This window comes from Magallana gigas, chromosome 1 (genome assembly GCF_963853765.1).
Source record: "Magallana gigas chromosome 1, xbMagGiga1.1, whole genome shotgun sequence".
In the NCBI taxonomy this organism is placed as follows: domain Eukaryota; kingdom Metazoa; phylum Mollusca; class Bivalvia; order Ostreida; family Ostreidae; genus Magallana; species Magallana gigas.
The window spans coordinates 420,007-442,205 of NC_088853.1; the positions used below are offsets into that span (position 1 = coordinate 420,007).

The 22,199-nt window shown below is 35.1% G+C and overlaps 1 protein-coding gene across 3 annotated transcripts in view; it reads left to right on the forward strand.

Moving 5' to 3' along the window:
- The window catches only part of LOC117687408 (uncharacterized), a 102,041-nt gene that overhangs the window by 65,175 nt on the left and 14,667 nt on the right, over window positions 1–22,199 (forward strand). Inside the window, exons 1-6 of one of the 3 annotated variants that reach the window (XM_066076027.1) lie at window positions 2,751–3,145; window positions 3,683–4,052; window positions 4,209–4,418; window positions 5,040–5,387; window positions 5,781–5,801; window positions 5,948–6,061. In XM_066076027.1, coding sequence (XP_065932099.1) covers window positions 3,932–4,052; window positions 4,209–4,418; window positions 5,040–5,387; window positions 5,781–5,801; window positions 5,948–6,061 — 814 coding nt within the window. In that variant the 5' untranslated portion in view covers window positions 2,751–3,145; window positions 3,683–3,931. Of the gene's footprint in view, window positions 1–2,748; window positions 3,146–3,682; window positions 4,053–4,208; window positions 4,419–5,039; window positions 5,388–5,780; window positions 5,802–5,947; window positions 6,062–22,199 lie in introns of those variants that run through there. The other 2 variants (XM_066076030.1, XM_066076019.1) reach the window with 2 other exon arrangements.

The window sequence follows — 22,199 nt, forward strand, 5'->3', positions numbered from 1 at the left end:
GATGTAGAGTACCGTCCCTTGATGCACCTGATGTAGAGTACCGTCCCTTGGTGTATCTGATGTAGAGTACCGTCCCTTGGTGTATCTGATGTAGAGTACCGTCCCTTGGTGTATCTGGTGTAGAGTACCGTCCCTTCGTGTACATGTATCTGGTGTAGAGTATCATCATGTCTTTGTATATACTTGTTGTAAATTGCATTTTTATTGAACTGTTACTTTTATGCAAAGGATATTTTATTCTATTCTACTACAGTTATTGCTGAGATCAAAGAGATGCCGCTGACATTATTCTCCAATATACCACGAACGTCATCAGTAAATTATCAGATCAGAAACACCTATTTTTCTCGTACTGATCATGAAAGTACATTAACTTCAAACCGCAAAAAGTTTTAAAACCATGTCAATTTCACGTGTTATAGTTCCAGTCAAAACGATGTGTATCAATGCGAGATCAATGCGGCTGTTCTTAGGACCTCCCCAGCACATTTTCACTGCGTGTTTTTACATAAAATATATAACGTGTAGTAGTAATATTCGTATTAAATTGCCCTTAAAATATTAGGAATATTACTCAAAGATTTTATGAATTAAGTGAAGAGTAATAAAAATCAAAAGAAAAATTTTGTCGTCTGCATGTGATTCCTTTGATCTGTTCAATATACATAACAAAACCGTTGGGGTTACACGGAACAGCCGTCAAATGACCTAGATCGTCTCTATATAGGAGAAACGATCTGTAGAAATACTGGGCTGTTAGTAGAATAAAAATAAAGTTCTTGTTTTCGTGAATGTTGCAGGATAACCTCCTCGGTCTCGAAATGTTGTTTGAAATATAAAAGCCTCGGCTAACGCCTCGGCTTTTATATTTCTAAACAACATCTATCGACCACGGAGGTTATTCTGCAACATTCACGATAATTCGTACTTTATTTCTTAAATCAATTGACGTGAATTGTGATCAAAACAAACTGTTTATTTACTGAATTTATTAATCTTTCAATTGTGTGTAGAATGCAATTATTAGTGGCATCCTGTAAATACTGGCACGCAGTGAATGCGTATAAAACGTGAAGATATGCTCAGCGAGACTGTTTGTCTTGCAAGACAATATTTCACTGACGTATTCAGAAGTATGCTAGTGACCTACATGTAAATTATGTATCCTGGAGTACCGTCCCTTGGTGTATCTGATATAGAGTACCGTCCCTTGGTGTATCTGATGTAGAGTACCGTCCCTTGGTGTATCTGATTTAGAGTACCGTCCCTTGGTGTATCTGATGTAGAGTACCGTCCCTTGGTGTATCTGATGTAGAGTACCGTCCCTTGGTGTATCTGATGTAGAGTACCGTCCTTTGGTGTATCTGATGTAGAGTACCGTCCCTTGGTGTATTTGATGTAGAGTACCGTCCCTTGGTGTATCTGATGTAGAGTACCGTCCTTTGGTGTATCTGATGTAGAGTACCGTCTCTCGATGTATCTGATGTAGCGTACCGTCCCTTGGTGTATTTGATGTAGAGTACCGTCCCTTGGTGTATCTGATGTAGAGTACGGTCCCTTGGTGTATCTGATGTAGAGTACCGTCCCTTGGTGTATCTGATGTGGAGTACCGTCCCTTGGTGTATCTGATGTAGAGTACAGTCCCTTGGTGTATCTGATGTAGAGTACCGTCCCTTGGTGTATTTGATGTAGAGTACCGTCCCTTGGTGTATCTGATGTAGCGTACCGTCCCTTGGTGTATCTGATGTAGAGTACCGTCCCTTGGTGTATCTGATGTAGAGTATCGTCCCTTGGTGCATCTGGTGTAGAGTACCGTCCCCTGGTGTATCTGATGTAGAGTACCGTCCCTTGGTTTATCTGATGTAGAGTACCGCCCCTTGGAGTATCTGATGTAGAGTACCGTCCTTTGGTGTATCTGATGTAGAGTACCGTCCCTTGGTTTATCTGATGTAGAGTACCGCCCCTTGGTGTATCTGATGTAGAGTACCGTCCCTTGGTGTATCTGGTGTAGAGTACCGTCCCTTGGTGTATCTGATGTAGAGTACCGTCCCTTGGTTTATCTGATGTAGAGTACCGCCCCTTGGAGTATCTGGTGTAGAGTACCGTACCTTGATGTATCTGATGTAGAATACCGTACCTTGGTGTATCTGATGTAGAGTACCGTGCCTTGGTTTATCTGATGTAGAGTACGGTCCCTTGGTGTATCTGATGTAGAGTACCGTCCCTTGGTGTATCTGATGTAGAGTACCGTCCCTTAGTGTATCTGATGTAGAGTACGGTCCCTTGGTGTATCTGATGTAGAGTACCGTCCCTTGGTGTATCTGATGTAGAGTACCGTCCCTTGGTTTATCTGATGTAGAGTACCGCCCCTTGGAGTATCTGGTGTAGAGTACCGTCCCTTGGTGTATCTGATGTAGAGTACCGTCCCTTGGTTTATCTGATGTAGAGTACCGCCCCTTGGAGTATCTGGTGTAGAGTACCGTACCTTGATGTATCTGATGTAGAGTACCGTACCTTGATGTATCTGATGTAGAGTACCGTCCTTTGGAGTATCTGGTGTAGAGTATCATTATTTCTTTGTATTTACTTGTTGTAAATTGCATTTTTATTGAACTGTTACTTTTATGCAAAGACTATTTTATTCTAATCAATCAAACGTTGAGAAAATGATATATCCCTTGACGTAAATTGTGATCAAAACAAACTGTTTAGTTACTGAATTTATTAATCTTTCTATTGTGTGTAGAATGTTATAGTGGCACCCTGTAAATACTGGCACGCAGTGACTGCCCGGGCACCTGCTACTGCCTCGGTGTGTACAATGTGCGGGTCTACAGCTCAGGTACGGTCCATCCAATCGTCACCTGTCGCCTTGTCGGTTTGGTCAAGGAATTATCAAGCCAGGAGATAAAACGGAAGTCATTCTGTTTAATCAGCGCATGCATCGTATCTCCACTCACGATAGTATATTATATCGATTGTTCTTTCTTCAGGCGCAGCTTTCTTACTTCTTGTTAGAACATTTCTAGGCCTAGTTATTAAGCAAATAATTTTTTTTTGGAAAATTTATTTAAAAAAAAAAGAAATATAATTTTATTCAATGTGACAATGACTGGAATTATTGCGTTTATTTTCTTTACAACAGGTAAGAACACTATAACTTTCTTTTTTGATAAATCGTCCACTGTTAGTTCAATGTTATCAATATATAAATCTTGCATGATGTTTTTGTATAACATTTTCTGATCCAATAAAGAAAAAAATAGCGGTATATAAAGCTTAACTTCCAATGTCATTAGAATAACAAGAAAAATTGATTGAGGCAAAAAAGATAAAAAGAAAAAAGTGCATACAGTTATGTTGTGTTGTTGATTTGATAAACCACCGTCATATGAAAATTAAAGCTAAGTTACCAGTATTTGAACCTGATGTTTTCGATGTTGAGTTTTCTTTTGTTTTTATGAAATAAAAAAAAATTAATATTAATATTTTAGACGATTTAAAAAAAATAGAAAAAAAAACCCAGATACAAACAACTAAAATTACTTTAATTTAAGACTTTACATTTTGAATTTAACATTGTATTGGCGAACTTTATATCTCTGATTTTATATGTTTAAGAAATGCATGAAATAACGGCATCGTTAGGACAAGTTTATCAAACACTAAAGTTACATTGTAGTCCTACACTCCACACTCAGTGAACCCGATAAAGAACTCATCAGAAGCCGCCATCATAACAACAAACACAAACGATTTAACTTACCCCGGGGGTCTCCCTCTATGATGGGAGGGGGTGGTCCCTTCCACGGAGGGGGGCCAAACAGCAGCCCAATGGGAGGAGTCTTATCCCACGGGCCGATGTCAGCCCCATCAATGGGCCCAGGGGGCGGGATGCGAGGTCCGCGCCCAGGGGGCGGGGCGATGGGCGATGGGAGGACACGCCCCTTCCTCCGTGTTTAACCCCTCCCGCTGTCTGAGACGTGTACGGTGTCCCCAATGGTGTCTAATGGTTGATGAGTTTGGCTGTCAATCTTGTCCATGTGGTCCAGGTCAATTATATCAATACCTTTAAGAATCATTTTAGTTCGTTTTTGTCATAATTATTGATTGAAGAGTATGATGAGTATGATCAATATATGCCTGATACCTACTAGAAGTATATGATTTGGGGGGATTTATGGCGGTGCAATTGATATTTTAATTAGGCGGCGGAATGATGGCGATGTCAGGCGGTTCTTTCATGTCCGGCATGCCTTCCATGGGCGGAGCCGCTTTCTCTCACGTCAATCAAGGACCAGGAACTAAGACAGACTGTCTAGGGGTGGAGCTATGCAAATCAACCTGTGAAGGGAGGTACAGGATTGGTCCTTTAGGATCAGACGGATGTCCGTCCTGTGACTGCAGCCCGGTATCAGGTAAACCAGTACATGTTCCTTACTGGTTTGTTGTAGGGATTCTGTTCGGCATGTTGTCAACAAATCAAACGTCATCTTTGCTGTAAATAAATCCTTGTAGTTTTTTATAAGCTCAAACATTGTTTCAAATATATATACAACCAAATACGTCAAGACTTTCAGAGCAGTTGTATACCAGCATCTCTTCCTTTTTGTTCCATGTCTAGCTAGGTTTGTAATGCTGATTTTTTTTCTTTGAATTTTATTTATATTATAATATTACTTATTAGGTTTGTTACTGACTGTTTAAAGAAATTTGTGGGGTCGGTAAAGTCCATAGAAGGCGAGGCTCCGCCTCGCCTTCTATGGACTTTACCGACCCCACAAATTTCTTTAAACAGTCAGTAACAAACCTAATAAGTGTTTTGTTTTGTCGAGGACCTAAAGTTTGATAAGTACACAAACGTTTGTGTAGAAAATCAGTTCAAAAAACGTTACGTTCGCCATGTTGCGCTATAAATTTTGACGCTTGCCTTTTAAAGAAATTTGTAAGGCAGCCACGTGACGCGTTTCATCCAATGACGTCGCGACATTCTAGTCCGAGGCAAAACAAACGATATTAATTTGTGAATGATAATTTAGTGGGCGGATCTTCCATTGGCGGTGGAGGAGGTGGATATATGGGTGGATCAAACTCCGTCAATGGCGGATTCACCCCGTTCACCACCTCTGGTGGCGGCTCCAACATCTCAGGGGGCGGAGTCGGGGGCGGCACCATGCCAGGGGGAGATGGAACTGTATCGGGTGGCCGACCGTCAACACATGTTACCACGGCAACATCTTCCCACAACACATACCTTGTGTCCCCGCCCAAGGAGTGTCGAGTAGAACAGACGTGTCGGGAGACGTGCGGAACTCACTACCAGATAGGGGAGGCGGGGCGTGACGGGTGTGGCACGTGTATCTGTGTCAAACCGGCAGTCACCTACAGTAAGTCACGTGGTATCAAATTAGAAATAGATCAATAGACAGTCTGTCGATTCCAATCCTCTCCATATAGCTACAGATTTATAGATGGTCTGTCGACTCGAATCCTCTCAATGTAGCTACATATCTGCAACAAGAGTCAATTATATCTAATTATTCACGACTTTCATAAAAGGGTATCTGTAGCAAATAAGTTGTGCCTTAAATCAGTCTTACACAGTCATGACTACTAGCAGGTGACTTTAAATCTTAAAACAGTCAAACGCACGTTGACAACATAAAATGAGATCAATCTTAACAAAACGCTAAATAGGTTTTTTTTCGCTAGAGAGGGCACTTTAAATATGTCTTATATCAACATTTTTTTATCAAAAATAATCAGATTTTTCTTTGTAGCTCAAGTTATTCAGCCACAAGGTAAGGTAGCTTCTTTGCACCAGTATTCAAAGTATTAAAATAGTACTGTATGATTTTATAACAGATGTTCATTGTTTCTTCATACTAGTAGTTCGAAAATTATATCATAACGAGATCTGTCTGACCTTAGCATTTGACCTTTGTAGTTCAGCAGATAGTGACCTTGACCTGCCCTAGTTTGGTGTGTAGCTATGGATGTAGTGTTGGCTACAAGTGTGGGACAGACGGATGTCCCACGTGTGACTGTGCCATACCCTCAGGTAAATGACAACTCTCTTAGTAAAACTTGGCAAAAGTTAACCGTGCTGACATTTGATTACACTCTGACTGCTGTCTGACGTCGTCATTTATGTGTCCTACACTCCGCTTCACGTCGGTTGACAATGGTTTTAGAGGGGTGTCAATTCCAACAGTTACTCTCCCAAACAGGCACTATCTACTAGAATATATTATAAGGTCGCCGTTTTCATTAACATCAGTCGTTTCTTGTAATAAATTCTAAAATGCGTCTACACATATATAACAAATGAGAAAATGATACAGTTTTCATTTATTTTTAGATTGAAGGAATATACCATTTTACAATTATTTCGTTCACTATCTAATTAGGGTCTTCCGTTTCCAACGGAAGACCCTCTTGTTATTCTACGGTTTCTTTTTCTTTATTAGGGTCTTCCGTTTTCAACGGAAGACCCTCTTGTTATTCTATTGTTTTTTTTTATTATTATTATTCTTCTTGTTTTTCCTTCTGACTTCTTTTTTGCTTTATATCTCAAAAACTATTCAACCAATTTGCAAGAAATTTTCAGGGATTATTTTAATTTCTTGTCCCTTGAAGCCTTCAAACTTTTAGTCATTAAGTCACTTCCGGTTTCTAGTTACGTCATTTTAAAAATTTTCAAAAAGTGATTTTGTCCAGCACTTTTCTCGTAAACGGTTGTTTATAAAGACTTGAAATTTTCTGTGATTGTAAATCTGCGGATTGACTTATGGCAAATGTACAGAAAAATTTATTTTGTCACTTCCGGTCGAAACCGGAAGTGAAACAATTTTTTCGAAAAAATGAATTTTCTGATCAAATCAAAAACGAATATGTGTTTTGTAGAGCTTATTAAGCTGAATCTAACACTGAAAGCCGTTTCAAAATCGGACGATGCATAACAGAGATATCGGGGTTAAAAAATTGATTTTTCCGGAAATTTTGATTCCGCTTCCTTGGTTTAAAAAATAGCGTAATATTCAAAGTAAAATTAACTCGTACCAAAAATAATTGTTAAGTCGTACTTGAACACATTCGGATTTTTTTTGTTAAGTCGTTCTTGAAATCAAAAAGGTTTTTGTTAAGTCGTACTTAAAATCATTCGTATTTTGTTAAGTCGTACCAGGAATAATTCGATTTTTTCATCTTTTTATTTTCGTTACTCTTGTTGTTGGTTTTAGAGCTCTGCTTCTGACAGGAACTTCCAGCTTTACTTCTGACATTAACGGAAGACCCACTCGTTGCTTTGCAACGAGCTTTGCTCTAGTTATTCTTTTTTTTCTTTTTCTGACTTTTTTGGAGCGCTATTTCTCAAAAACTATCCAACCGATTCGCACAAAATTTTCAGGACGGATAAAGCATGATCGGCGCTACATATTATAAAATTTTTAAAGGATGACGTCACTTCCGGTTTCAGATATTGACGATTTTGTAAATTTTTAAGGGTCATTTTGTCCACGCATCTCCTCCGAAACTAATCAAGATAGAAGATTGAAATTTTCAGGGATTGAAGATGAATGTATGTAGATGTACCCCCATGCTTCCAATGATGAAAATTGCTCAAGGCCTCAAAGCTCGCCTGAACCTGAAAATTAGCACCAAATTTGTTTACGAAATTTTTGCACATTTTCTGTGATATCTTTTGATGTATAAATATTTTGTTAAAACATATAATGCAAAAGTTGTTTCAAATTACACGGGCTTTCGTTTAATATCAAGAAAAAGGGGCTGGCCCCTCAAATTAGGGGCCAAGAGGGCTCTAAAGTCTTCTTACAATAACTCTTTACTGAATAATAATTTGTTAATAATTATAGAAGCAAAAATGTTCATTGTTGGGCTGTTTATCTATACAACACCATACTTAAGTCATATGTTACGTAGTTAGGGGTTTCAAGGGGCCAGAAATTCAAAAATTTGATCATTAATATCTGAAAAAGGAGAAATATTTTTAAAAGCAATGTAGAACAAAAGTTGCTCAAAATAATGTTTTGAACAGTATGCTACCTTAAATGTTTTTGTTTATGACCCCATTTAGGAGTTAAAGGGTCGGCCCCTAAAACACATTTGTACATATATCTCAAGAATGGTTAACATTTCTTGAACACTTGTAGAACAAAATATGTTTGTATTTGCAAGACCTTTCATTTGATATCAAGAAAAAGGGGCTGGCCCCTCAAATTAGGGGCCAAGAGGGCTCTAATGTCTTCTTACAATAACTCTTTACAGAACAATAATTTGTTATTAAATATAGAAGCAAAAATGTTGTTTGTACATCTGTTCATCTATACAGTACCATACCTAAGTCATAAATTATGTAATTAGGGGTTTCAAGGGGCTATAATTCAATATTTTGATCATTAATATCTGAAAAAGGAGAAATATTTTGAAAAGCAATGTAGTACAAAAGTGGTTAGAAATAATGTTTTTTACAATATGATACCAAATATTTTGTTGTTAGTGGCCCCGGTAAGGGGTTAAAGGGTCGGCCCCTAAAATACAGTTGTTTAGATATCTCGAGAACGGTTGACAATTCATGAACACTTCTAGAACAAAATATGTTTATATTAGCAAGACCTTTTTTTTGATATCAAGAAAAAGGGGCTGACCCTTCAATTTAAGGGCCTGAAGGGCTTCTAACTCTTTTCTGATCAATAATTTGATATAAATCATAAAGCAACAAAGGGGCTTTTATAAAGCTTAATTTAAACTGATATCCTTTTTAAAATTGGACGATGCATTACAGAGATATTGGGATTTAAAAATTGAGTTTTCCGGAAATTTTGATTCCACGTTCTTGGTTAAGGCAATAGTGTTGTGTTCAAAGATAAATTAACTCGTACCTAAAATAATTGAGAAATTGTTAATTCGTACTTAAACATAATCGGATTTTTTTTGTTAAGTCGTTCTTGAAATCAGAAAGGTTTTTGTTAAGTCGTACTTAAAATAATTCGTATTTTGTTAAGTCGTACCAGGACTAATTCGATTTTTTTTATCTTTTTATTTTAGTTTTTCTTACTATTGGTATAAGAGCTCTGCTTCTTACAGGAACTTACAGCTTTACTTCCAACATTAACGGAAGACCCACTCGTTGCTTTGCAACGAGCTTTGCTCTAGTTTTTCTACTGTTTCTTTCTATTATTATTAGGGTCTTCCGTCTTCAGCGGAAGACCCTTCTATTATTCTTCGGTTTCTTTTTCACTTTTCTTCTTATTATTAGGGTCTTCCGTCTTCAGCGGAAGACCCTTCTATTATTGTAATGTTTCTTTTTCACTTTTCTTATTATTATTATTAGGGTCTTCCGTCTTCAGCGGAAGACCCTTCTATTATTGTAATGTTTCTTTTTCACTTTTCTTATTATTAAGGTCTTCCGTTTCCAACGGAAGACCTTATTGTTATTGCTTTGTTTCTTTTTCCCTATTCTTATTATTATTATTTTTTTTCTTCCTATTTTTGTGCACGCGATTTCTCAGAAACGGCTCGGCTGATCTCAATGAAAGTTTCAGATATGATAGATATTGGTCTGAACCTGATTAAATTTTTTTTGTGTTGATGACGTCACATCCGTTTTTGAGATATTGAGATTTTTCTAATTTTTATATGGGTATTTTGTCTTCTGTCGTTCTCCTAAAGTATAAGAGATATTAAGCTCAAATTTCTACGCTTGGTAAAGGAAAGATTGAAGTTTTGCATGGTTGTTGTTTTGTAAGTTTAGCACTTCTGGCGCCAAAGCTCGCTAGGGCTCGAAAATTGACATTAAAAAAGCGTCGTAAATTTTTGTGCTTTTCTCTCTTTATCTTTTTTCTGGAAAATATTTTATTGAGACATGTAATGTAAAAAAGGCTTATATTTACAAGACCTTTCGGCTGATATCAGGAAAAAGGGGCTGGCCCCTAAAATTAGGGACCTAGAAGGCTCTAAAGTCTTTTACCCATAGCTCTTCACCGAGGGATATTTTGTAATAGATTATAGAAGCAAATATGTTTATCTCACAGTTATGTATTCAAGCAATATAATGATTTTATCATGTGTTACGTAATTAAGGGTTTTTAGGGGCCGAAAGTCCAAAATTTCGATCACCAATATCTCACAAAGGAAAAATATTTTGTAATGCAGTACAGAAGAAAAGTTGTTCAAAATGATATTCTCAACAAAATGCAACCGTCAAAATTTCGTTAAACGGCCCCTAAAAGGAGAAAAGGGACCGGCCCCTAAAACCTTCTTTCTCATATATCTCCAAAACGGTAACGAATTTCTAAACACTCTTTGAACAAGATTTGTGTAGAATTAAATGACCTTTTATTTGAAATCAAGAAAAAGGGGCTGGCCCCTCAAATTAGGGGACCAAAGGACTCTAAAATCTTTAATCTGTAGCCCTTTACTGAGAGATATTTTATGAAATATTATAGAAGCAAATGTGTTTATCTTATAGTTCTGTATTCAAGCAATGTAATGATTTTATCATGTGTTACGTAATTGAGGGTTTATAGGGGCCAAAAGTTAAAAAATTTGATCACCCATATCTCAGAAAGGAAAAATATTTTGTAATGCAGTATGAAAGAAAAGTTGTTCAAAATGATGTTCTCAACAAATTGCAACCGTCAAAATTTCGTTGAACGGCCCCTAAAAGAAGATAAGGGACCGGCCCCTAAAACCTTCTTTCTCATATATCTCCAAAACGGTAACGAATTTCTAAACACTTGTTGAACAAAATTTGTGTAGAATTAAATGACCTTTTATTTGAAAGCAAGAAAAAGGGGCTGGCCCCTCAAATTAGGGGACCAAAGGACTCTAAAATCTTTAATCTGTAGCCCTTTACTGAGAGATATTTTGTGAAATATTATAGAAGCAAATGTGTTTATCTTATAATTCTGTATTCAAGCAATGTTATGATTTTATCATGTGTTACATAATTAAGGGTTTTTAGGGGCCAAAAGTCAAAAAATTTGATCACCCTTATCTCAAAAAGAAAAAATATTTTGTAATGCAGTATAAAAGAAAAGATGCTCAAAATAATGTCCCTAATAACATGCAACCTTACAATTTTTTTTCAGCGGCCCCAATAAGGAGATAAGGTCCGGCCCCTAAAATATTCTTTCTGAGATATCCTAAGAACGGTGACGAATTTCTAAACACTTGTTGGACAAAACTCTTACACCTGAAACAAAATAGTATCAGGCACCTAAAATGAAGATCCTCTTTTCCTGTTTTAAATCATGTATAGCTGTTAAATAGCAAAATCAAGATCGATCATAAATCTCAATTTCTAAAATCAGACGGAAGACCTCCTCGTTGCTCGCAACGAGATCGTGTCTAGTTATTAGGGTCTTCCGTCTTCAGCGGAAGACCCTTCTATTATTCTTCGGTTTCTTTTTCACTTTTCTTATTATTAAGGTCTTCCGTTTCCAACGGAAGACCTTATAGTGATTGTAAGGTTTTTTATTATTATTATTTCTTTTTTTTCCTTTTTTTTGTCCACAAGATTTCTCAGAGATGGCTGGACAGATTTTTGTGAAATTTATTGGAATGAAAGATAATGACAATATCTCGAGGCGTTTTTTTCATTTTGTCAAAAATCATTTCCGGTCGTCCGTTTCCTGTCCCGCGTTGAAAAAGCTTGTCACCTCGAGATCTAAAAATCGGTAACAGCTTGAGCATCCAAACTTTGTGGGATGATAGACCTATAGCTGTAGATGTGTTTAAACTATTTTATTTTGTTCGTCATAACTTCCGGTCGTCACCGGAAGCACTTCAAAAATAATAACTTTTACGCATTAAATTTCTTTTCCATAGAATAAATATATAAGTAAAAATCTATACATATGTTATGTAAGCGATGTTATATTAACAAAAAAAACCTACTTCCGGTGAGATATCTCAAGTATCTCAGGTAGCTTTTTTAAAACACATTTTGTACCCGCGAGATCTCACAAACTATTAATGATCAAGCCACGAAATTTTCATGGATGGTAGACATTTGATTGAAGATGTGTTTAACCGGTCTCATTTTTTCTTCCGTCACTTCCGGTCCACACAGGAAGAGTTAAAACAAATCGAGCTTTTTATCAGTTAAACTGTTTTTCTTTGATATTTGTTGTTAGCTCAATGAACAATAAAGTGCAAAGGGCAAGTATACAAGAAATATTTAATACAATTTACATTGAGCACTTCCGTTTGTCCGTTTCCTGTCCCGCGACAAAAAACCTTGTCACCACTAGATCTCAGAAACGGTAAAGACTTGATCATCCACACTTTGAGGGATGATATACCTTTTGTTGTAGATGTGTTTAAACATTTTTGTTTTGTTCGGCGTAACTTCCGGTCGTCACCGGAAGAACTTCAAATTTTTTTAGTTTTACATGTTTAATTAATTTTTCGTAGAATAAAGATATTAGTATAGTTCTATACATATTACATCTATGCAAGTTTAAACAAACAAACAAATTCTTCTTCCGGTGAGATATCTCGATTATCTCAGTAAGCTTTTTTAAAACATATTTAGTACCCGCAAGATCTCAGAAACTATAAGTGATCAAGACACGAAACTTTCATGGATGATAGACATTTGATTGAAGATATGTTTAAACAGTCTCATTTTATCGTCCGTTACTTCCGGTTTTCACCGGAAGAATTCAATCAAATCAAGCTGTTTATCTGTTTAACTGTTTTCACTCGATAGTTTTAGGTACTTCGATAAATAATAATGTAAAATAGGCAAACAAAAAATAAAAAAATTAATTATTATAGACCTATGTATGTACATGTGTTCTCATTATTTTGTTTTATCCGGCGTAACTTCCAGTAGTCACAGGTAGTACACCAAATTTTGATTTTTTAAAAATATGTTGGTTATTTAGCAAGGAAGTAACATTTTAGCTATTAAAAAAACACAAAAGGTCACCTACACATGATAAAAAAACCGTAAAAGATCTACTTCCGGTGAGACATCTCAAATAACTCAAGTAGCCTTCTTTTTAAAAAACAAACGACCCACAACATCTCAAAAACTGTGAGAGATCAATAAACAAAACTTGGATAATGGATATTGATTGTGTTTAACGGGTTTCATTTGGTTCTACGTCACTTCCGGTTATTACTCGAAGCGTTCAAGCAATGGACCTTTTTTTTTTGTTTAATCCTTTAACTTTTTTTAAACATTTTACTCAATGCGATGAACAGTAACGTACCGTAGGTAAATGTACTAAAATATCTATTTTCCTTTTCTTAAATCGTTTATTTATTTCCGGTCCCGAGACAAAAACCTTTTTTCAACGATATATTATAACTAATAAAAACTTCAACATTCAAACTTTGAGGAAAGACAAAATGTATATTTTATATCCATTTTCTGTTTACAAGATAACTGGATTTTTTTATGCAGATTAATACATGAGGAACGGAAGACCTTTTTGTTGCTATAGCAACAAGAGTCTAGTTAAGGTCTTCCGTTTCCAACGGAAGACCTTATAGTGATTGTAAGGTTTTTAAGGTCTTCCGTTTCCAACGGAAGACCTTATAGTGATTGTTAGGTTTTTTCTTTCTTTCTTATTATTATTATTTTTTTCCCCTTTTTCTCTCGTGAATTTCTCAGAGATGTCTTGATGGATTTTTATAAAATTTTCAGGAATGACAGAATTATTACTAACGAAAACTTGAACATCCAAACTTTGAGGAAAGACAAAATGTACATGTATCCATTTTCTGTTTACAAGATAACTGGATTTTTTGTGCAGATTAATGCATGAGGAACGGAAGACCTTTTTGTTGCTATTGCAACAAGAGTCTAGTTAAGGTCTTCCGTTACAACGGAAGACCTTCTAGTGATTGTAATGTTTTTTAAGGTCTTCCGTTTCCAACGGAAGACCTTATAGTGATTGTAATGTTTCTTATTAAGGTCTTCCGTTACAACGGAAGACCTTATAGTGATTGTAATGTTTTTTATTAAGGTCTTCCGTTTCCAACGGAAGACCTTATAGTGATTGTAAGGTTTTTTATTATTATTATTTTTTTTTTCCCCTTTTTTTGTCCACAAGATTTCTCAGAGATGGCTGGATAGATTTTTTTGAAATTTTCAGTACTAATAGAAAGTGTTAATATCTCGAGGCGTTTTTTTCATTTTGTCAAAAATCATTTCCGGTCGTCCGTTTCCTGTCCCGCGTTGAAAAAGCTTGTACATTCGAGATCTCAAAAACGGTGGAGACTTAAACATCCAAACTTTGTGGGATGATAGACCTATAGCTGTAGATGTGTTTAAACTATTTTGTTTTGTTCGTCGTAACTTCCGGTCGTCACCGGAAGTACTTCAAAATTAACCACTTTTACGCATTAAATTCCTTTTCAATAGAATCAATATTTAAGCATAAATCTACACAAAAGTAATCTTTGCGATGTTATATCAACAACAAAATTCCACTTCCGGTGAGATATCTCAAATATCTCAGGAAGCTTTTTTGAAACACATTTTGTACAAACGAGATATCAGTGACTATAAGAGATCAAAGCACAAGACTTTTATGGATGATAGACATTTGATTGAGGATGTGTTTAACCGGTTTCATTTTGTCTTCCGTCACTTCCGGTCCACACAGGAAGAGTTCAAACAAATCGAGCTGTTTATCAGTTTAACTTTTTGTCTTTTATATCTGTAGTGTGCTCGATGAACAATAAAATGCAAAGGGCAAGTATACAAAAAATAACTAATAAATTTTACAATAAGCACTTCCGTTTGTCCGTTTCCTGTCCCGAGACAAAAAACCTTATTTCAATGAGATCTCAAAAACGGTGACAACTTGAACAATAAAACTTTGTGGGATGATAGACCTATGTATGTACATGTGTTTACACTATTCTGTTTTGTTCGGCGTAACTTCCGGTCGTCACCGGAAGCTCTTCAAAAATAACTATTTTTACGCATTAAATTCTTTTGCCATAAAATAGATATATAAGTATAAATCTATACATACGTTATCAATGCAATGTTATATAAACAAAAAAATTCTACTTCCGGTGAGATATCTCAAATATCTCAGGTAGCTTTTTTTGAAACACATTTTGTACAAACGAGTTCTCAGAAACTATAAGTGATCAAAGCGCAAAACGTTCATGGATGATAGACATTTTATTGAAGATATGTTTAACCGGTTTCGTGTTGTCTTCCGTCATTTCCGGTCCACACAAGAGGAGTTCAAACAAATCGGACTTTTTATCAGTTTAACTGTTTTTCTTTGATATTTGTAGTGAGCTCGATGAACAATAATGTACAAAAGACAAGTATACAAGAAATATTTAATACAATTAACATTGAACACTTCCGTTTGTCCGTTTCCTGTCCCGAGACAAAAAACCTTATTTCGACGAGATCTCATAAACGATGTCGACTTGAACAATCAAACTTTGTGGGATGATAGACCTATATATGTACATTTTTTTCAACTATTTTATTTTGTTCGGCATAACTTCCAGTTGTCACCGGAAGCACTACAAATAATATGTTTTTTCTTTATTTATTTCTTTTACATGGAATGAATATATCAGTGTACAATCTTGGATTTGTCATATTTATAATGTTTAATTTTCAATTAACTGTTCCTTCCGGTGAGATATCTCAAAAATCTCTATGTAGCTTCCCCTTTTACAAATTTGATGCCCGCAAGATTTTTGTCACTGTACGTGAATGAGTCACCAAGCGTTCTTGAATGATAGACATTTGATTGATCATATGTTAGTGGGTTTTATTTTGTCAACTGCCACTTCCGGTTTTCACCGGAAGGATTCAAATAAATCATATTTTTAACAACCAAATTTTGTAACCTGTTTTGTTTAGTTCGGCATTGCTTCCGGTCGTCACAGAGAGTACTTCAAAAATTGATTTCTTTTTCAATCTCGTTGTTTTACATGGAAGTAACATCTGGATATATCATTTACAATACTTATCATATTAACTATTTTCTCTATGTAAGAGAAGCAATGTCTACGTGTATATCAAAACGGAAGACCTTTTTGTTGCTTTTGCAACAAGAGTCTAGTTATTATTATTATTATTTTTTTCCCCTTTTTTGTCCACAAGATTTCTCAGAGATGGCTTGATGGATTTTCTTGAAATTTTCAGGACTAATAGAAAGTGTTAATATCTCGAGGCGTTTTTTTCATTTTGTCAAAAATCATTTCCGGTCGTCCGTTTCCTGTCCCGCGTTGAAAAAGCTTGTACATTCGAGATCTCAAAAACGGTCGAGACTTAAACATCCAAACTTTGTGGGATGATAGACCTATAGTTGTAGATGTGTTTAAACTATTTTGTTTTGTTCGTCGTAACTTCCGGTCGTCACCGGAAGTACTTCAAAATTATCAACTTTTACGCATTAAATTCCTTTTCAATAGAATAAATATTTAAACATAAATCTACACAAAAGTTATATATGCGATGATATATCAACAACAATATTCCACTTCCGGTGAGATATCTTAAATATCTCAGGTAGCTTTTTTGAAACACATTTTGTACAAACGAGATATCAGTGACTATAAGAGATCAAAGCACAAGACTTTTATGGATGATAGACATTTGACTGAGGATGTGTTTAACCGGTTTCATTTTGTCTTCCGTCACTTCCGGTCCACACAGAAAGAGTTCAAACAAATCGAGCTGTTTATCAGTTTAACTTTTTGTTTTTGATATCTGTGGTGTGCTCGATGAACAATAAATTACAAAGGGCAAGTATACAAAAAATAACTAATAAAATATACATTAAGCACTTCCGTTTGTCCGTTTCCTGTCCCGAGACAATAAACCTTATTTCGATGAGATCTCAAAAACGGTGACAACTTGAACAATAAAACTTTGTGGGATGATAGACCTATGTATGTACATGAGTTTACACTATTCTGTTTTGTTCGGCGTAACTTCCGGTCGTCACCGGAAGCTCTTCAAAAATAACTATTTTTACGCATTAAATTCTTTTGCCATAGAATAGATATATAAGTATAAATCTATACATACGTTATCAATGCAATGTTTTATCAACAAAAAAATTCTACTTCCGGTGAGATATCTCAAATATCTCAGGTAGCTTTTTTGAAACATTTTGTACAAACGAGATCTCAGAAACTATAAGTGATCAAAGCGCAAAACGTTCATGGATGATAGACATTTTATTGAAGATTTGTTTAACCGGTTTCATTTCGTCTTCCGTCACTTCCGGTCCACACAATAGGAGTTCAAACAAATCGAACTTTTTATCAGTTTAACTGTTTTTCTTTGATATTTGTAGTGAGCTCGATGAACAATAATGTACAAAAAACAAGTATACAAGAAATATTTAATACAATTTACATTGAACACTTCCGTTTGTCCGTTTTATGTCTCGAGACAAAAAACCTTATTTCGACGAGATCTCATAAACGATGTTGACTTGAACTATCAAACTTTGTGGGATGATAGACCTATATATGAACATTTTATAAAACTATTTTATTTTGTTCGGCGTAACTTCCGGTTGTCACCGGAAACACTACAAATAATATGTTTTTTCTTTATTTATTTCTTTTACCTGGAATGAATATATCAGTATACAATCTTAGATGTGTCATCTTTATAATGTTAAATTTTCAAATAACTGTTCCTTCCGGTGAGATATCTCAAATATCTCTCTGTAGCTTTCCCTTTTACAAATTTGATGCCTGCAAGATTTTTGTCACTGTAAGTGAATGAGACACAAAGCTTTCATGAATGATAGACATTTAATTGATGATATGTTTAGTGGGTTTTATTTTGTCAACTGCCACTTCCGGTTTTCACCGGAAGGATTCAAATAAATCATATTTTTAACAACCAAACTTTGTAACCTGTTTTGTTTAGTTCGGCATTACTTCCGGTCGTCACAGAGAGTACTTCAAAAATTGATTTCTTTTTTCAATCTCGTTGTTTTACATGGAAGTAACGTCTGAATATATCATTTACAATACTTATCATATTAACTATTCTCTCTATGTAAAAGAAGCAATGTCTACGGTTAAATTGATTCATGTATATCAAAACGGAAGACCTTTTTGTTGCTTTTGCAACAAGAGTCTAGTTATTATTATTAAGGTCTTCCGTTTTCAACGGAAGACCTTATAGTGATTGTAAGGTTTTTTATTATTATTATTTTTTTTTTTCCTTTTTTTGTCCACAAGATTTCTCGGAGATGGCTGGATAGATATTTTTGAAATTTTCTGGAATGAAAGAAAATGATAATATCTCTAGGCGTTTTTTTCATTTTTTCAAAATTCATTTCCGGTCGTGCGTTTCCTGTCCCGCGTTGAAAAAGCTTGTCACCTCGAGATCTCAAAAACGGTAAAGTTTTGAACACCCAAACTTTGTGGGATGATAGACCTATAGCTGAAGATGTGTTTAAACTATTTTGTTTTGTTCGTCGTAACTTCCGGTCGTCACCGGAAGCACTTCAAAAATTATTATTTCTACGCATTAAATTTCTTTTCCATAGAATAAACATTAAACTATAATTCTATACATAAGTTACCTATGCAATGTTATATCAACAAAAAAATTCTACTTCCGGTGAGATATCTCAATTATCTCAGGTAGCTTTTTAAAAACACAATTTGTACCCGCGAGATCTCGGAAACTATAAGCGATCAAGACACGAAACTTTCATGGATGATAGACATTTGATTGAAGATGTGTTTAACCGGTTTCATTTTGTCTTCCGTCACTTCCGGTCCATACCGGAAGAGTTAAAAAAAATCGAGCTGTTTATCAGTTTAACTGTTTTCCTTTGATATTTTTAGTTAGATAAATGAAAAATAATGTACAAATGGCAAGTATACAAGAAATATTGAATACAATTTACATTGAACACTTCCGTTTGCCCGTTTCCTGTCCAGAAACCATAAACCTTATTTCGACGAGATCTCAAAAACAGTAACGACTTGAACAACCAAACATTGTGGGATGATAGACCTATATATGTACATGTGTTAACACTATTTTGTTTTATCCGGCGTAACTTCCGGTCGTCACAGGAAGTACACCCAATTTTGATTTTTTCAAAATATTTTGGTTATTTAGCATTGAAGTAACATTTAGCTATAGAAATACAAAAAGTCATCTACACATGGTAAAAAAAAGTTCTACTTCCGGTGAGACATCTCATATATCTCAGATAGCCTTCTTTTTTAAAAACAAAGTATAAATAAGATCTCAGAAACTGTGATAGATCAAGACACAAAGCTTATATATATTATATCCATTTTCTGTTTACAAGATAACTGGATTTTTTGTGCAGATTAATACATGAGGAACGGAAGACCTTTTTGTTGCTATAGCAACAAGAGTCTAGTTATTCTTATTTTTTTCCCCGATTTTCTCAGAGATGACTGGATATATTTCCTTGAAATTTTTAGGAATAATAGGAAATGATAAACGCTAGGGACATTTTTTTCATTTTTTCAAAAATCATTTCCGGTCGTCCGTTTCCTGTCCCACAACAAAAAAGCTTGTCACCTCGAGATCTCAAGAAAGGTAAAGACTTGAACAACGAAACTTTGTACGATAATAGACCTGTGTATGTAGATGTGTTTAAACACTTTTGTTTTGTTCGTCGTAACTTCCGGTCGTCACCGGAAGCACTTAAAAAATAGTCATTTCACGTAATAAATTCATTTTCCACAAATTAAATATATAAGTATAAATCTACACATAAGTTATCTATCCAATTTTAAATCAACAAAAAAATTCTACTTCCGGTGAGATATCTCAATCATCTCAGGTAGCTGTTTTAAAACACATTTTGTACCCGCGAGATCTCAGAAACTATAAGTGATCAAAGGACAAGACTTTTATGGATGATAGACATTTGATTGAGGATGTGTTTAACCGGTTTCATTTTGTCTTCCGTCACTTCCGGTCCACACAAGAGGAGTTCAAACAAATCGAACTTTTTATCAGTTAAACTTTTTGTCTTTGATATCTGTAGTGTGCTCGATGAACAATAAAATGCAAAGGGCAAGTATACAAAAAATAACTAATAAAATTTACATTAAGCACTTCCGTTTGTCCGTTTCCTGTCCCGAGACAAAAAACCTTATTTCGATGAGATCTCAAAAACGATGACAACTTGAACAATAAAACTTTGTGGGATGATAGACCTATGTATGTACATGTGTTTACACTATTCTGTTTTGTTTGGCGTAACTTCCGGTCGTCACCGGAAGCTCTTCAAAAATAACTATTTTTACGCATTAAATTCTTTTGTCATAGAATAGATATATAAATATCAATCTATACATACGTTATCAATGCAATGTTATATCAACAAAAACATTCTACTTCCGGTGAGATATCTCAAATATCTCAGGTAGCTTTTTTGAAACTCATTTTGTACAAACAAGTTCTCAGAATCTATAAATGATCAAAGCGCAAAACGTTCATGAATGATAGACATTATATTGAAGATATGTTTAACCGGTTTCATTTTGTCTTCCGTCACTTCTGGTCCACACAAGAGGAGCTCAAACAAATCGAACTTTTTATCAGTTTAACTGTTTTTCATTGATATTTGTAGTGACTTCGATGAACAATAATGTACAAAAGACAAGTATACAAGAAATATTTATTATGTTCTTATCCGTTCCACTCAACCGAACATAAATTATTTACAATAATAACAAAACACATGATTAGTGAAGGAAGCGCTTATTTTGCTGCATTTATTTACACGTACAAATACATATAAAGATTCTTCAAACTTTTTTCTGAAATAAAACATTTTACATAGTGCACAGTCCTTGATTTTTAAATGTCACTAAATAAGTGGGTGGGTGGGTGGGGATTGTGCAAATGCGGCAAAGAAAAGCCTTCGAATGAGTGAAAATCGTGCTTAACTTGAATACCTGTTCTACAGGTTATATGCTATAAATAGTAGCCAATGGCTACAGGTCTAGTACCTATGATAAATTAATATACAATTTACATTGAACGCTTCCGTTTGTCCGTTTCCTGTCCCGAGACAAAAAACCTTATTTCGACGAGATCTCATAAATGATGTCGACCTGAACAATCAAACTTTGTGGGATGATAGACCTATATATGTACATTTTTTAAAACTATTTTATTTTGTTCGGCGTAACTTCCGGTTGTCACCGGAAGCACTACAAATAATATGTTTTTTCTTTATTTATTTCTTTTACATGGAATGAATATATCAGTATACAATCTTAGATGTGTCATCTTTATAATGTTAAATTTTCAAATAACTGTTCCTTCCGGTGAGATATCTCAAATATCTCTGTGTAGCTTTTTCTTTTACAAATTTGATGCCCGCAAGATTTTTGTCACTGTAAGTGAATGAAACACAAAGCTTTCATGAATGATAGACATTTGATTGATGATATGTTTAGCGGGTTTTATTTTGTCAACTGCCACTTCCGGTTTTCACCGGAAGGATTCAAATAAATCATATTTTTAACAACCAAACTTTATAACCTGTTTTGTTTAGTTCGGCATTACTTCCGGTCGTCACAGAGAGTACTTCAAAAATTGATTTCTTTTTCAATCTCGTTGTTTTACATGGTCTGGATATATCATTTACAATACTTATCATATAAACTATTTTCTCTATGTCAGAGAAGCAATGTCTACGGTTAAATTGATTCATGTATATCAAAACGGAAGACCTTTTTGTTGCTTTTGCAACAAGAGTCTAGTTATTATTATTATTATTATTCTTTTTTTGTCTTACAAATTTTGTGCAGGCGATTTCTCAGAGATGGGACGATCGATTTCTCTCAAATTTTCAGGACTGAAGCCTCGTTATCTGAAATTTATACCGCTGAAACAGATTTTGAAAATTCACTTCCGGTCGGAAGTTATCGTCCGTTTACGATTTTAAAAAGTCAATTTTGTCGCTCAGGTTTTTCAAAAACGAGCAAAGATAGAGAGCTGAGAATTTCAGAGATGATAGATCTATCGATTTCCTGGTGCACCTCGGTATAGAGAATGTTCGCCGTCACTTCCGGTCGTCACCGGAAGCAAAATTAAAAAATGAAAATTTTCAACTTTTTATTTTTATATATTTTTTCCAATAAGATGATAGTGACCCTTTTACTGATTCAGAATATGTAATTTGTTTCAAAATCGATCAAGG